General features: G+C 39.3%; 1 protein-coding gene across 1 annotated transcript; it reads right to left on the bottom strand.

Moving 5' to 3' along the window:
* Positions 1-2,016: 2,016 nt before the first annotated feature.
* Positions 2,017-11,584, bottom strand: LOC119915253 (C-type lectin domain family 4 member G-like). The gene is made up of 5 exons (XM_038734800.1): positions 11,012-11,584; positions 10,759-10,922; positions 10,502-10,614; positions 10,346-10,425; positions 2,017-2,102 (listed from the first exon to the last, which is right to left on the bottom strand). The coding sequence occupies exons 1-5, from the start codon at positions 11,538-11,540 to the stop codon at positions 2,056-2,058; spliced, it is 933 nt and encodes a 310-aa protein (XP_038590728.1). The 5' UTR covers positions 11,541-11,584; the 3' UTR covers positions 2,017-2,055.
* Positions 11,585-14,675: the final 3,091 nt, after the last annotated feature.

Genomic DNA, 14,675 nt, shown 5'->3' with positions numbered 1-14,675 from the left:
GAAACATCATATTTACCTGAAGAGGTGAGATGTAAAGATGTAAAATGGTGAAGATGTAAAAGCTATTTTATACAAAGGAGGAATCAGTGATGTGTTGCATTTATTCTCTACAACAGCCTGAGTTTAGAGTTTTATGCACAGCTGAGAAGAAACAATGTGTACCAAAGTACAGTCTTTGTCTTTTTAACACCGTCTCAGCAACATTAACACCTGCAGCATCGTTTTAAAGTCAAACTGCTGTAAAGAGGCCAACGTTTGACCTGCAAGAAAGAAAGAAAGCACCTCAGTAACAGAACAGAACATATTATGATATTGGTGTCAGAGAACTGATAACTTATGTTGATTATTTATCCCAACCTAATGATTGCTTTGACATAAACAGATAACACATAACCGTCACCTGTACCTGCAAGTATTGTATTCACCAATCAGCAACAACATTGTGACCACCTGTAGGTCCCCCTTTTGCAGCCATAACAGCCCTGACCAGTCGAGGCGTGGACTCCACTACACCTCTGAAGGTGTGCTGTGGTATCTGAGACCAGGACTTTAACATCAGATCCTTTAAGTCCTGTAAGATGTGAGGTAGGGCCTCCATGCATCAGACGTGTTTGTCCGCCACATCCCACAGATGCTCGATTGAGATCTGGGGAATTTGAGGCCGAGTCAACACCTTGAACTTGTTGTGATCCTCAAACCGTTCCTGAAGCATTTGTCCTTTTATGGCAGGGCACATTATCCTGCTGAAAGAGGCCACTGCCGTCAGGGAAACCTTTTCTATGAAAGGGTGTACATGGTCTGCAACAATGCTTAGGTAGGTGGTACATGGTAAAGTAACATCCACATTACAAGATGGCAAGACCCAAGGATTCCCAGCAGGACATTGGTCAAAGCATCAGACTGCCTCCGTCAGCTTGCCTTCTTCCCACAGTGCATCTGGTGCCATGTGTTCCCAGATAAGCGACTTACAAGCACCTGGCCATCAACCTAATGCAAAAGCAAATGTGATTCATCAGACCAGACCGCCTTCTTTCCTTGCTCCATGGTCCAGTTCTGATTCTCAGTTGCCCATTGTAGGGCAGTGGACCAGGGTCAGCGTGGGCACCCTGACTGGCTATACAAAATCCATTGTGATGCATTGTGTGTTCTGTCACTTTTTTTTTTTATCAGAATCAGCATTAACTTTTTCAGTAATTTGACCTTCAGTAGCTCATCTTTTCGATCAGAACACACGGGCCAGCCTTTGCTCCCCACGCGCATCAGTGAAGCTGCCCATGATTTCCTTTTGTCGACCACTTTCAGTAGGTACTGACCACTGCAGACCAGGAAAACCCCACAAGAGCTGCAGTTTCAGAGATCCTCTGACCCTGGACAAAATGTTAAACTTGCTGCCTAATATATCCCACCCACTGACAGGCGCCATGGTAACGAGATGATGAGTGCAGTTCACTTCACCTGTCAGTGGTCATAATGTTCTGGCTGATCTGTGTGTATCAGAACACAAATAGTAACCAGACCCTGGAACATTCTCTTGATAACAAGTACTGCAGCGCCTCCTGTTGGACAGTTAGTAAAAATGTAAACTGTCACACAGGAAACAGGAAACTGAGCAGTCTTGTTGGTCCCTTTCATCACTCTGCTGGTACACTGCATATCTAACAAAACAGAAGAAAATTACATTCAAAGTTATTAATCATTTCATTAATAAATTTATCATTTAAATGTAACAATTCTTCTTTAGGCCAGTGACTGTATTTTCCTAAATGCTGGTGTCAGTAGTCAGACTCACAGTGCCATCATAATCCAATTTCCAACTACATTAGATCTGAGTGTCTGTTTTCTTTCAGTGACACTCACACAGCACATAGACAAACAGGTTTATAAAATAATTTATTCTGAATAAATTTTTCTATAATTAAAATTAGTTTTTGAAAAACAAGAAAATGAACATTATAAAGTAGTTTTCACAATTATTTATAAGCCAGTTGATATTATCTTCCATGTAATGAATCATTGCAGAGTACCCAGTAACCTTCTCAAGTATGACTGCAGTGTTTAAAGAGATAAAGCCTTCTTTTTGCAGATCCATCTGTTTCTGGCACCACAGCTCACTGATTTCCATACTGTAACACTGACCGTTGATAGGACATTGTTGTTGTATCCAGGAGCTGAATGAAGAACATGATGTTTAGATGGAGGATGATAGATTTTATGGTTCAAAATGTTTATGAATGTGTCTCTCGCTTTTCAGTCAGATCACTTCCATTTCCCATCTTCAGCTTTCAGGCCAATCCAGGATCCAAATAAGTAGTAAATAAAGGCCAGGTGTGAAAATGGGTGTTTGTATTAGGGCGTGTCTGGCCTCATCCTCTATTAGTGGGGGTGGGGTCGATCTCCAAAAGGTGAAGACAGGTGTGAAAAGGGGGGTTTGTGTATTTGGGATGTCCGGTGTTAGCCTCTAAAAGCGGATGTTTGGGAGTGGCTTTAGTAATCGGTTGTATATATAGCGGGCTAGTTTTTTGACTTACATCTGACCGAGAGCATGGAACAGAGTGACTGAACGATTTTTTTGGTTGAATCCGTATCGGACAGAGCTATCTTCGTGCAGAACAACAACGCCATTGTGGTGTCCAAACAATAATGCTGCGATGATGTGTTGAGAAGAAATCCACTTGACACTGTTCTTGATCATAAAAGTTTATTAAATCAAAGAGTTCAGCATCAATTACAAGCTCTGCAGCAGCTTGGAGAGTGACCCAGCCCGATGACCACTCTGTCTCTCTGTACATCAAACATAGCTTATATAGGATATGTTTAGGTATCTGTAAGATACCATAGAGGGGTTTGAGTCTGCAAAATAAAGCTCCAACCCATAGAAGGGTACAACACTATTCTGAGGTAACAAAACAAGGGGTTAGAGGTCAAATTCTATAGAAGGGTTCAGTCCCTACATAACCACCAATCACTACTCTCCCCTTAGGAGATCAGTGACCCTCTGTCCTGCTGCTACAGTGCTATTTTAAACTGTTATGAGTCAAATGCACAAGCACTGTACACTACACCATCTTTGCAGCATCACAATCATGGACGTCACAGGTAATCAATTGGGAGTAATGACTCCAAAACGACGTATAATTATAGATCCTGTTGCAATGAGTATGGCTCCCAGAAAGAAGACTTCCCCCAACAACATTGGCTGATTTTCTGGACCGAAAGGCATGGGCGCCTCAGTTTGAATGGGCGGTGGAAGATTTTAAAATGTCGGGATTCTTGTTTGAGCACGGAACATTTCATCTTTATACAAGAGAGCTTGATGAAATTTTTCTTTGTGAAAGCAGGCTGCACATTAGTTTTTCAGCCAAAGACTGGAATTACTTCAGAAACAAAGTCTGTAAAGATATGAGTGCTTCAAAAGGAGTCTATACCACACAATGCTGCGGCTCGGTGCCAGGAGAGCTCTGCCGTGTAGAAACAGACCTTTAGTCTACGACCCAGAATCCTACATCTTTTTTAGATCGTGCAAGGACGATTCTATCATTTAAAAGGCAAGGCAAGCTACAAAAAGGCTACCCCATCACGTGGGAGTGGGAGACGTGGTTCAGCACCGGCTTTGTGGTCCAGTGGGGAGAATGGGATAGAACCCTTGAAAACTTCTCGCACATTGATAAATTATTCAGAGGGTATAAACCTTATGTTAGCTATGTAGGGATCAAAAGAAAACTTTTTGGTCCTGAGGACAAGCAAGATGAACAACAAACAACACCGCAGACAACCTCAAAGACCTCCACGACAGGGCTGACGGTGACATTGTTCTAATTAAAATGTTTTGTGCAGGTACGAGGACATGTGCAGCGGGTGAGGGTCTATCGAGCAGCCCTAAATATTTTCCATTACTATGGGGCGATGATAACTCATGGGTGGATGACTATGGCAAAGAACTGGGGAAAAGAAATTTAACATTTCTCGTTCCTGACGAAAAAGCAGAAGAGGACAAGAGCAGGGTCAAGCCGTTTAAGGGTGCCTGTTTGGATATGCTGGACTGTTGCGACAAGGACACATCTCCTAAGACTACTGCTAGCGGTATTATACAGGTAACCGTAGCTTATTATTTATACGATATACTGCGACAAAAAGCTATACAAACGTGTATATTGTGCATATACAGACAAATGGTGCAGAAAACAACCTCACACGTGCATTGACACGCTACCCTTCTTTTATATCAAAGGACATAAGAGAGAAATTACGCAGAAGCTTTTCAACAAAAATTTCGCTGATGCTCTGTCAGAGTTTGCATCCTTTTCTTCCCACAGCCAGTACGTATTAATATTGATTCCACTAACCATTTATAGACAGTTGCAAGCGTTTGAAGGGATCGGCTATGGTGCTTCCTCACATAGGCCATATTTCAAGTTGATTGTGATTCATAAAGGGAACAAGCTTATAAGTCTGAATATTTTTTTTTATGGCATAAGCCATTTTGTCTTTTGGATGCACACTTTAGTGAGGTTTCTGGGCACGTTTTTATAATTGAGACCCCTGTTCTGCATCACCCACAGGGCTTTACAGCCCCCTGCTGCCATACAGGTGGAGTTTAAAACAAGAACGAAAAATAACACTAGTCTATTTCCTTATTGTTTACAACAAGTTACGGACTATTTCTTTTAACTCATCGACATCGTTGTTAAGTGCTTGGACTGTTTGTGTAACCTAAATACATGTTTAAACACAGGAGGAAATGCATTTGGTTTACTCTCTTTTCAAACGGGGGAATCCAGGGGTCACCCCGTATTGCGGGGGGTGGGCCCCCCCTTCGATCAGTGACGTCGCTACTCAGGAGGAATGCGAACAAAAAATAACCAAGCATGCATTTGAAACATTTGTTTTTTACGTATCACATCTGAAGTATTTTGTTTACTAGCTAATAATCAAGATGTTGCCAGCAAAACACTAGAGTGAGTATGTTTCTCATGGCTTCCAGCAGAATTTGAGGACCTTAGCCTATCAGCGTAAAAGGCCGTCCCTCAGACATCCCGTGAGTCATAGCACGACTGGAGCTTTGTCAAAAATTACTGAAAAACCTTCTATTTGTATGAAATACAAAAGATGCTTTGTAATTTACGTTTTCTTAAATGTTTCTGGTTAGAATATAATGTTTTTTGCCGGTAATTGTCATTCCTATGACTATTGAAACCATGAGTGAAGGGACTGTTTTATTTGACGTGGGCTGGTGACCGGACAAAACACTGACAAGTTACTGCTACAACTCTTACGGCTGATCATTCAGCCGGTCTGTGGCTGTGGCAGTGCTGGACGACGTGGCAGTGCTGGACGACGTGGCAGTGCTGGACGACGTGGCAGTGCTAGACGACGTGATGGCAGTGCTGGACGACGTGGTGGCAGTGCTAGACGACGTGGCGGTTGCCGCGGGAGGGGACACGTTCTGCTGAGGTTTCTGTAAAGTACAGTTTAAGTACAGGTTTGAGGCATCTCTTATGAACTGCACCCTGCTTATACATACATATTCTATATTGACATATAGAGTCTGAAGCGCTTCAGCAACTTTGAAGAGATGTCGTCCTCCTTCATGACAAGCCACTGTCGAACAGAGGAGAAAGCCTCCTGAGCCATCTTCCTCTCATGGTCACTCCCAGCCTGAGGGTCAGCTTGGAGGTGCTTGTGAAGGCTGTACCACTGCCACATTTCCTGGAATGTAAAGGACCTGAAGCGGCCCTGGCCATAAATGGCCCGGTCAACGTTGATCTCCAGGTGGCAGGAGACTGGAGGAGATTTGAACAGGTAATCCTTCACCCACTCATCGTTGATTCCAGCTTTCCTGTCTGGTTGACAGCTCTCTTTGATATGGCAGTCCAGGATGCTAAAATATAGAACATGATATTTAATATAAGAAAAGACAAACTGTACAAAGTTTGATTGATTGTTTAGTGAAACATACTCACTATTTAATGTATCCTACATCATTTTCCAATAATAATTAGCTGACCAAGAAACTTCTTCTCTGTCGGAGTTGCCGTGATTATCTGGCATCTCATTTTAGCTGCAGATTTAAGACATTGGAAGTGTTGTTATAACTATAAAATAACAATATAAGAATTCTATTGCACATGGACTTCAAAAAGTGTTACAACCATCCTCTATACATAAAACTAGGGACTTTCTTGATTTTAATATTTTCCAGATTGCCATATGCAGTCTGGGTCCACCAAACCCGCACTCCTGGGTTACAAGCATTAATTTGTCAGCACTGTGACCAGTACTCCCCATTCACATGTTGTACACATGTTGGCGTGTGTATCGCCACTCGACCTTTTCCATACTCGGTCTCCGCTGGTGGAGAGGGTAGAAAAGTGTATAGGCAGCTTGTGAGAAGTGCCTGTGTGCAGGAAAAAGTCCCAGTACGCCAAAGAGTAAAATATAGAAGTGCTGCTGTATCGGTGAATACTGGCCTCTTCAAGCACTGACTGTGACTCTGAATAAGATTATACACACACGCACACACACGCACACACACACACACACACCTCTTTTTAGTTAGACCTAAGGATGTACAGAGATGTTCTTTAATTAATTACATTGTAGTAGTATTTATTTAGTATATTTTTAAATAAGTTTATTCTATAGATAAATTTACATACACAGACTGGTACATACGCGTGAGTCATCAGACAAAGTCTGTTACAGCAAGAGAGAAACATTGTTCTTTGATATAACTACCAGTTTTGGAAGATTATCATATAGTATGACATCTATTTTTGATTCTTTTGTGTGATTGTTACAACCTACCCCGCTATTGGGGTAGGTTGTAACAAGGGAACACATTACATTTGACATCAACTCACGAGGTCTGTGATATCCTTGTAGAGGACTGAATTGATTCCATTTGTAGTGAACAAATGTGGGTACTTTGTATAAAAATTTGAGAACTCTAGCTACAAAATTCAGTGAGTTATAGTTACTGAAGCAAAAAGTGTTACAACCATACCCGGTCTCCCTTACAGCTTTTAATGTGATGGTGAACATGCTTTGTGTGTATTGTTTTTTCCTTCACATGTAAAAAATGAACTGTGAGGAACAGCGGTTTGTGGTGTGATCACAGATTATTATATGGACTATCCTTTATATAGCCTATTATTATATAGCCCTAATGCTGATTATTTATTATTATTGATATGGACTTTGTTTCGTTAATGTAGGCTACATTTTTATCAAGTCTACATAGAGGCAGTTTGAGTGTTTATCTGGTTTATTTAGGGTTTGTTTAACTAAAGTAAGCAGGCCGCTGGCTGTCACCTCAGCAGGTATCAGATCCGCCCGTTAGCTTATATTTTGCGTAAAATACTTTACCCTTGCTGTGTGGGTGTAAGGCGAATTGTTAGAGTCACTCCCACAGTAATAATAATACACTTTATTTGTTATTTGTGTTTGTCACATTTATTTGTTTTATAGGTACTCAAAATCACTGTACAAGACAATAACATTAAGACGTGAATACGTCGAACACACTGGATAAATTGTGATTCAAAATATGTCTTTTATAATCAATTTCAACGCAATAAAAGTCATGCAAAGCATCAGAGGAAGATTTTATTAGAAAGTATTCTTCCAGCAGATAAAGAAACATTAAATTCTGTACAGTGCTCAGGTGTTGTCAAGAATCAGAAGCATCATAAACAAAGACCAACAAAATTGACAAAATACTTAGTAATACATAGTAGTAAATGTCTTACTTGCAGGTAATAGAACAGTAGATTTATTTAAAGTTGCTTTCTGTGGTTTTCTGTTCATCCTGAACAAATGTTTAAAATCCTGCTGCAGTCCTGTGTGACGGCTCTAAGGAAAGTCTCAAGCTGCAAAGTGTCGCTGATGTTGCTCTTTAGTGTACTTCTACTTTCAGGTTTTGTCAATGATGTTGTTTCAACTTAGGAGGATAATATGTTGTTGTGAAGGGAAGTCTGGTGTTGGGCATTGCTGCCTGCGCAGTGTCTCTTATGATGCTGCCATTAGGAGAGCAAAGTCAGAAATCTGCAGATTCTAGTGGCCTATGACTAATACGATATGTTAATAGAAGTTATTTCCACCAGTTTATATTTAATGTCCTCACCCAGCTTGAGCCCCTTTACATGATGTGACGCCAGTCGCAATGTGAGGATTCCAGTATAATTTTGTCAAACTGTGGAGGCCTTATTGATCTCCAGCTGCACAATGAGCTCCACCAGAAGGTGGCTCTATCAGACTGAAACCAGAGAGAAAACAGATTGAAACTATTCAAATATGTTATTTTCCAGTGTGCAGAGCAGTTCTTTGGATACTATTTATTTAGTTAACAGGAACAATGCACAATATATGTACTGTACCAGATTTAGCTAAAAGCTAATTCCTATCTGCAGTCCCTGGGCAGGTGCCAATAGCGTGCAAAATATTACAATAAAAAAACAAGTAAAAGTAAATGAATAAACACTAATCCCAAAACCAAACCTTACATTTCTTAAATATATAGATAAATGCCAACCAATTCAAATAAGCCAAATCTAACAAACTAAAAACAAACTCAAATATACCAAACCTAAAATCCAAATTAAATAAAAAATACTGTCATTACAAGAATTTTACCATACACACAGTAAAAAACATATTGACCACATTCAGTGTCTCATAGCTCAATGACTACATACCTGATTGTCCTTCAACCATATTTTCACACTACCTTTAAAATTTTTGAATGTACTGCATTCTCTTACACTCAGTGGTAAGGAATTCCACATCCCAGCTGCCTTTACTGAAAAGCAGTTTTTTCCAAATCTCGTAGACCGAAACTTAACACAACAATCCCCTCTAGAGGAAGCTCTTGTTAACCTTGAGCCCGGTCTGCTTATTGTTTTCTAAAATCTTTGATATAAAAGGTAATTGGTCTAAATTTTTGAGGGAGGGAGGGATTCAGACCAGGCATTTTAAACACACAATTCTTAACGCAATTTTAAAATAATCAGGGACACAAAGAGCTGCTAAAAACAGAAAGTAAATTGGAAATGTTATCCACTTCAAATGTCCAGCTTCAACTCTCCTGCCAATCCAGGAGCCATAACTGTCCCAGCTATTATAACAAAAAGTATCAGTTTAAGCACTGTACTGACATCCATTTCACAGTTAGTTTATGATTTCATGCAGCTTCTTTTCTAAACCCTCTCAGTCAGCAAACAAATCCACACATTGATCTCCATCCCTTTTTCTATCATTTACAGAGAATACATTTGACATACAGTACATGTACACATAAATCAGTGTATAATTTACAAAATATTGTGAAAACCATTGAAAATGTGTCAAAATACAGAATCAACACAAAACCAAAATATACAGTTTTCAGTATTTTATATAAGTCTTATCAAGGTTTGTCTGAGGTTCTCCTGTGCACAAATATCCCACAAAGATCTGGATCAATACAGTTCACAAATGGATGTCAGGTTAAAACACAAGCACACAAACATATTTAACCTGTGAGCAAATTATGTTTTCTAGGTCACCTGACATGTGTGTGTTTGGACTGTGGAAGGAAACTGAAGCTCCCAGAAACTCTTGTCAGCCCAGGAACAATATGTCAGCCTTGTTAACAAAAGTAGTCTTTTTATTTACCAAGCTCTTCTTTATTTATAAAGCACTTTTCAAAAACAAGCTACAAAGTGCTGTGACAAGTGCAAAGACTATAAAAGCCATAAAATACATGATAAAAGCAAGAAAACAATTAAGATTGTTCCAGAGCCTCGGGGCCCTGACTGCGAACGCTCTGTCCCCTTTAGTTTTCAGTTGAGACTGTGGAACAGACTGCAGACTGCTGGTGTGTATGGGACTAAAAGGAGATATAGCAGGGCGAGAGCTTTAAATTAGTCTTCCTTCCTCTTTTCTGTCTTTTGTTTGGGGAAGTAATCGCTAAAAAAATTAGCATGTGGCACGTTTTCATCTCAATGATACATTAATTAATTAAATTCATTTATAAACACCTGAACTTTATTAGTTCTTGTGTTTCAGCAGGTTTTCTGTTCATGTTCAAAACTTTCTGCACATTCAAAATCTCTCCTACCTATCTTTCCTCTGGCATTTTAAAAATAAAGTTATAATACTTTCAATCTAATGAGTCATATTTTAACAGAAATCTACCTATCCTGTACTCTGCGGTGCACTGGCATACATTTTTGTTTTGTTGATGTGGTAGCATCATCAACTACTTGTGAAGAACACAATTTCGTAGTCCCCAGTAACCTTCTCAAGTATGACTGCAGTGTTTAAAGAGATAAAGCCTTCTTTTTGCAGATCCATCTGTTTCTGGCACCACAGCTCACTGATTTCCATCCTTCTCTCTGGACAGAAATTACACACTGACCGTTGGTAGCAGGTTGTTGTATCCAGGAGCTGAGGGAAGAACATGATGTTTAGATGCAGGCTGATAGATTTTATGCTTCAAAATGTTTATGAATGTGTCTCTTACTTTTCAGTCAGAACACTTCCATCGACCCACTTCCATTTCCCATCTTCAGCTCTCAGACCAATCCAGTATCCCTTGGTTCCTGAACTGCCCCAACTGTTATTACTGATGAATGTCTGACAACAGAGAGACAGTTATCAGATATTTAAACACTATACTTAAATTAACACACTGTGGCCTACAGACTCAGTGTGTTCAGACCTACAGAGAATACATATTCAATTTATAGATTGAAAAATGTTCAGTTTACTGAAGATTACCTTCTCCGTTTGATCAGCTATAACAACCAAATCTGAAATCTTTCCTCTGCAGTTTTCTCGAGCTTCTTCCCAGGTTTTCTGACCAGAAACATCAGGGTTATTAATCCCATAGCAGCTGGACTGGGAGGGTAACCAGCCATCCTGACAAGCTTTACACGTTCTGCCTGAAACAACAGAGACAAACCGATAAACAACATTACTGCATTGTGAAATTATCATTATTTTTTACTTTAATTATGGGATCTGAACATACTTTGGTTTTGTGGTTTTGGGCAGTAGGCATCAATGCTCCACTGAGCTCGACTGACGTTGAGCTCATTCCACTTTGTCTCCATGTTCCGTATCTGTTCCGTTAAATTGTTCCTCTGTGACTCCAGCTTCATTTTTTGTAATGTGACGTTCTGGTTTTCTGCAGACAGCTTGGTGTTTTGTGATGTCAGGTTCTGGTTTTCTGCAGACAGCTTGGTGTTTTGTGATGTCAGGTTCTGGTTTTCTGCAGACAGCTTGGTGTTTTGTGATGTCAGGTTCTGGTTTTCTGCAGACAGCTTGGTGTTTTGTGATGTCAGGTTCTGGTTTTCTGCAGACAGCTTGGTGTTTTGTGATGTCAGGTTCTGGTTTTCTGCAGACAGGTTTGTGATGTTACTTTTTAAGACAGTATAGGCTTGTGTCAGGTTGTCCAACTGGACTGTCAGATTGTTGTGTTCCCCCCTCAGGTTTTCATTTTCTGAGCTGAGTTTGTTGTTCTGGTTTGTCAGGTTTCCATTGAGAGCCAGTAGAATCATTTGGTTTTTTTTCAGCTGGTTCGGCTCACTTTCATGAATTAATGTAGCAACTGCAAATGGAAAATGTTCTTCTTAAGTGATAGTAATAATGAAATTTTGTCTTTGTCATTTTCCCATTTTTGGAAGCTTTGTGTTACTTTTTCTAGCTTTTTGGGAGTGCACTCATTATGTTTCTGAAAATTATGAAATCAAGAAATCCCATGAAAAAATGTTTTCCATTTTACTCAAGCCCTTTGAAGCCTTGAATTTGACATTGCCTAAAAGAACTAGGTACTATAATTGTAAGTAAAAATGAATCAAATAGTGTATTTGTTTCTAGCCGTGTGCTAGCAGGCCTTTATGGCAGCAGGACGATCGAAAGAAGATAGTGGTCGTGTTCATTGTTGTGAAGGAACATGTCAGCCAGTGCAAAAGTCTGGTTCACTGATGTGTTTTTAATAGTTTATACAAACTTTGGAGCTCTGTGGCACGGAGGAATAAGATATATCAGGCTTTAATACAATGTGATATACTGTTAGTAGCATCAATTCATTGATGGTTTGGGTCTGATCAAATAAAAATAAATACTGACAATAACAAAAATATAGAATACAATTTGACTCATCCTGTAATCCCTTTTATGCATACATGTCTATATTTTCCAATAATTCTGTGACCACCCTTTTTTCCCAATGTTGTCCTTGATGGTGACAAACCCAAGAGCAGGTTGCACTGTACATTACAATAGGCAGAATGTAGAATAAATGGTTGTAGTTGTTGTTGACAATAAAAATTGCACAAACAAGAACAGTCTTGTGACTTATTTACTGTCTGCATACATTTCTACATTGATTATTTTGTGCAGAAATTAACTTTGTAATAGATTTAGAAAACAATTAGAGGCAGAGATCTATAGGTAAAACAGCCTGTTAATAGATCCTCTGGTTACGGTTATAGTGATGTTACAGAGGAAAACTGGTGCTGTTATTCTTCAAGTTCTGCCTCATGTCTGAGTCTGAGGTACTGCATAGACTACCTGTTTTGCATACTTACTGTAGACACAGACTGCTATGATGCCCAACAGCAAAATGACACAAAGAATCCCCAAACAACAAGCCACCTGCTGATAGCAGCGACCTCTGCTGTTTGTTTTCTGGTCTGGCAAAAGTCCTGCTGAGACTAAACAACACATATACTGTAAATATAACCAGTCTGAGTTATGAAGACGAGATCTTTCAAAGTTACAGTATTTTCATTACAAAAATCCTTCTGTTTTATATTAAAAAGTAAGAGTAGGAGACAGGAAATGAACCACTTGATTTATCTCAGACTACCAAAGGCTCATACTAGCTTCAGATAAACTTTGAAACACATTTCTATACAGAACAAAGACTGTAATTATTTTTCTCTTACATTCAAAGCACATTACAAAGAGATCTCTTAATGGTCAGTACAAACAGGAGGAATGATTACAGGCAGCAAAACATGGTTCAATATTCACATGGGCACCTGATTGTTGTTTTAAGATGTAAAAATTGTTGGTGGTAGTAACAGCAGTATTTATGTAGTATTATTAGTTGTAAATGAATGTTGCAGTTGAAGCACTTGTAAAACACTCGTCTTGGGGAGACACACATTTAAAAAAGAAAAACTTGTGATATAAATGTCTTATTATCCCATGATTCAATTTAAAGGGATCTTTTCACTAGAGCGTGAATGCCTGGGAAAGACTGATGTCTTATTAAACTCCACAACCCCCAGTTTGTAAGTTTTAAGTTTTAATGGACACATGTAATATGTTTTATGCTTTCAGTGAATTTAGTACAATTAATCTTATTTCCATCCTGTATAGACGCCTTATTTTGAAATCCGGGCATTGTCACATATCTATCGTATCGAACACTTGTCTTTGTAAAGAGACAAACTGACAGGATAAAGTCGCTGACCTGCCTGTCAGCTCGCTCTGGTCCGTTTCACTGGATTTACCTTAAAGGCTTTAATACATGTGCACTCCAAATGTAGGCGCGGCTAGCTTAATCGCCTTCTCACAAACGAGTGACAGAAACAGGCCTTTAACGTTACCGTAGTTACCTCAAAAGAAAAGTGGTTGTCTCGAGTCGAATGCCAAAGCATGCGAGCTTACAGTAGCACAGAGCAGTAGGTGCAAAAGACAACGTTAGTTGTCTGAAATGTTATTATGAGATGTGTAAAAAATATTTTCGGCTCATTTTGAAACTATGGCGGAGCGAATTAGACTATGGCGGGCTGCCGTGATCTCATTAATTTCTGGGGAACACTGATTTCCCGGTTTGGGACAGGGTTACATCTTTTTAAACTTCACACCCCCAGTTTAGAAGGTTTTGTTTGAAATTTGCAGCCTCCAAGTTAAAACTGAAGGTTATTAACAAAGCTCCTACTGTTTTCACAGGCTCAGCAGTACTCCTCATGACTCCCCTTTTAGTTCCCTTTTAATGGTTGTAATAACGGTAAAGGAGAGGTAGCATTTTAGCACTAATTATTAGAAATATTCTCAGCTGCAGTAATACTAAATGTTGTGTAAATTTTTTTTTTCTTACAACTTACTATTTGTGTCAGCAGTCTTTTCGGTTGTTTGGCTTCGCACCTTGACTTCATTGTACACAGTTTCCTCCTCCTTTTTAGCTGAAAGATTGAAGAACACAATTTCGTGGTTAATATCTGTAAAGTTCTCACATTTTAAATTTTTAATTACAATAAAAATAAAAACCCGGTGATGTTTGCTTTTGTTCCAGTATCTTCCTTTAGGATGAAAAGTTATTCAGTGTTTTTCCCTGAACTGTATTCTGTATGACATTTACTAATATTTATAATAATTATTTACCATAATTATCAAATAACTGAAATGGACCAGTCCAGTTGGTAAAAGGACTCAAATTCTGCCAACACTGCGAAACTGATTAAGAAGACACAACTGGATCCTGAGTGAATGTCTGTCGAATATCCAACCTAAAACTAACTTCACCGTGGTATTTTACTAACGAGGCCTCCAGCTGCTTCAGATGTGGGCTGGATGTGCAGGCTTTCCTTTGCTCGCTTGTTTAGAGTCTTGGGTTAGGTTTAGTGACTTGTTTAAGGCAACTCTTCTCTCATTTTCTACTTTTACAGTGCAAGAAATCA

This window comes from Micropterus salmoides, unplaced genomic scaffold, assembly GCF_014851395.1.
Source record: "Micropterus salmoides isolate LMB-PRFRI ecotype aquatic unplaced genomic scaffold, ASM1485139v1 Ms_hic_scaffold_2012, whole genome shotgun sequence".
NCBI classification, from domain to species: domain Eukaryota; kingdom Metazoa; phylum Chordata; class Actinopteri; order Centrarchiformes; family Centrarchidae; genus Micropterus; species Micropterus salmoides.
This window is presented reverse-complemented; position numbering and strand designations above follow the sequence as displayed.

Excerpts from the sequence above, each read along its gene's own strand:
- LOC119915253 (XM_038734800.1), bottom strand. The coding sequence starts at position 11,540 with ATGATTCTACTGGCTCTCAATGGAAACCTGACAAACCAGAACAACAAA. Across the intron at positions 10,615-10,758 it reads TAGCTGATCAAACGGAGAAG|ACATTCATCAGTAATAACAG; the intron begins GTAATCTTCAGT and ends CTCTGTTGTCAG. Across the intron at positions 10,426-10,501 it reads GGAAGTGTTCTGACTGAAAA|CTCCTGGATACAACAACCTG; the intron begins GTAAGAGACACA and ends TTCTTCCCTCAG.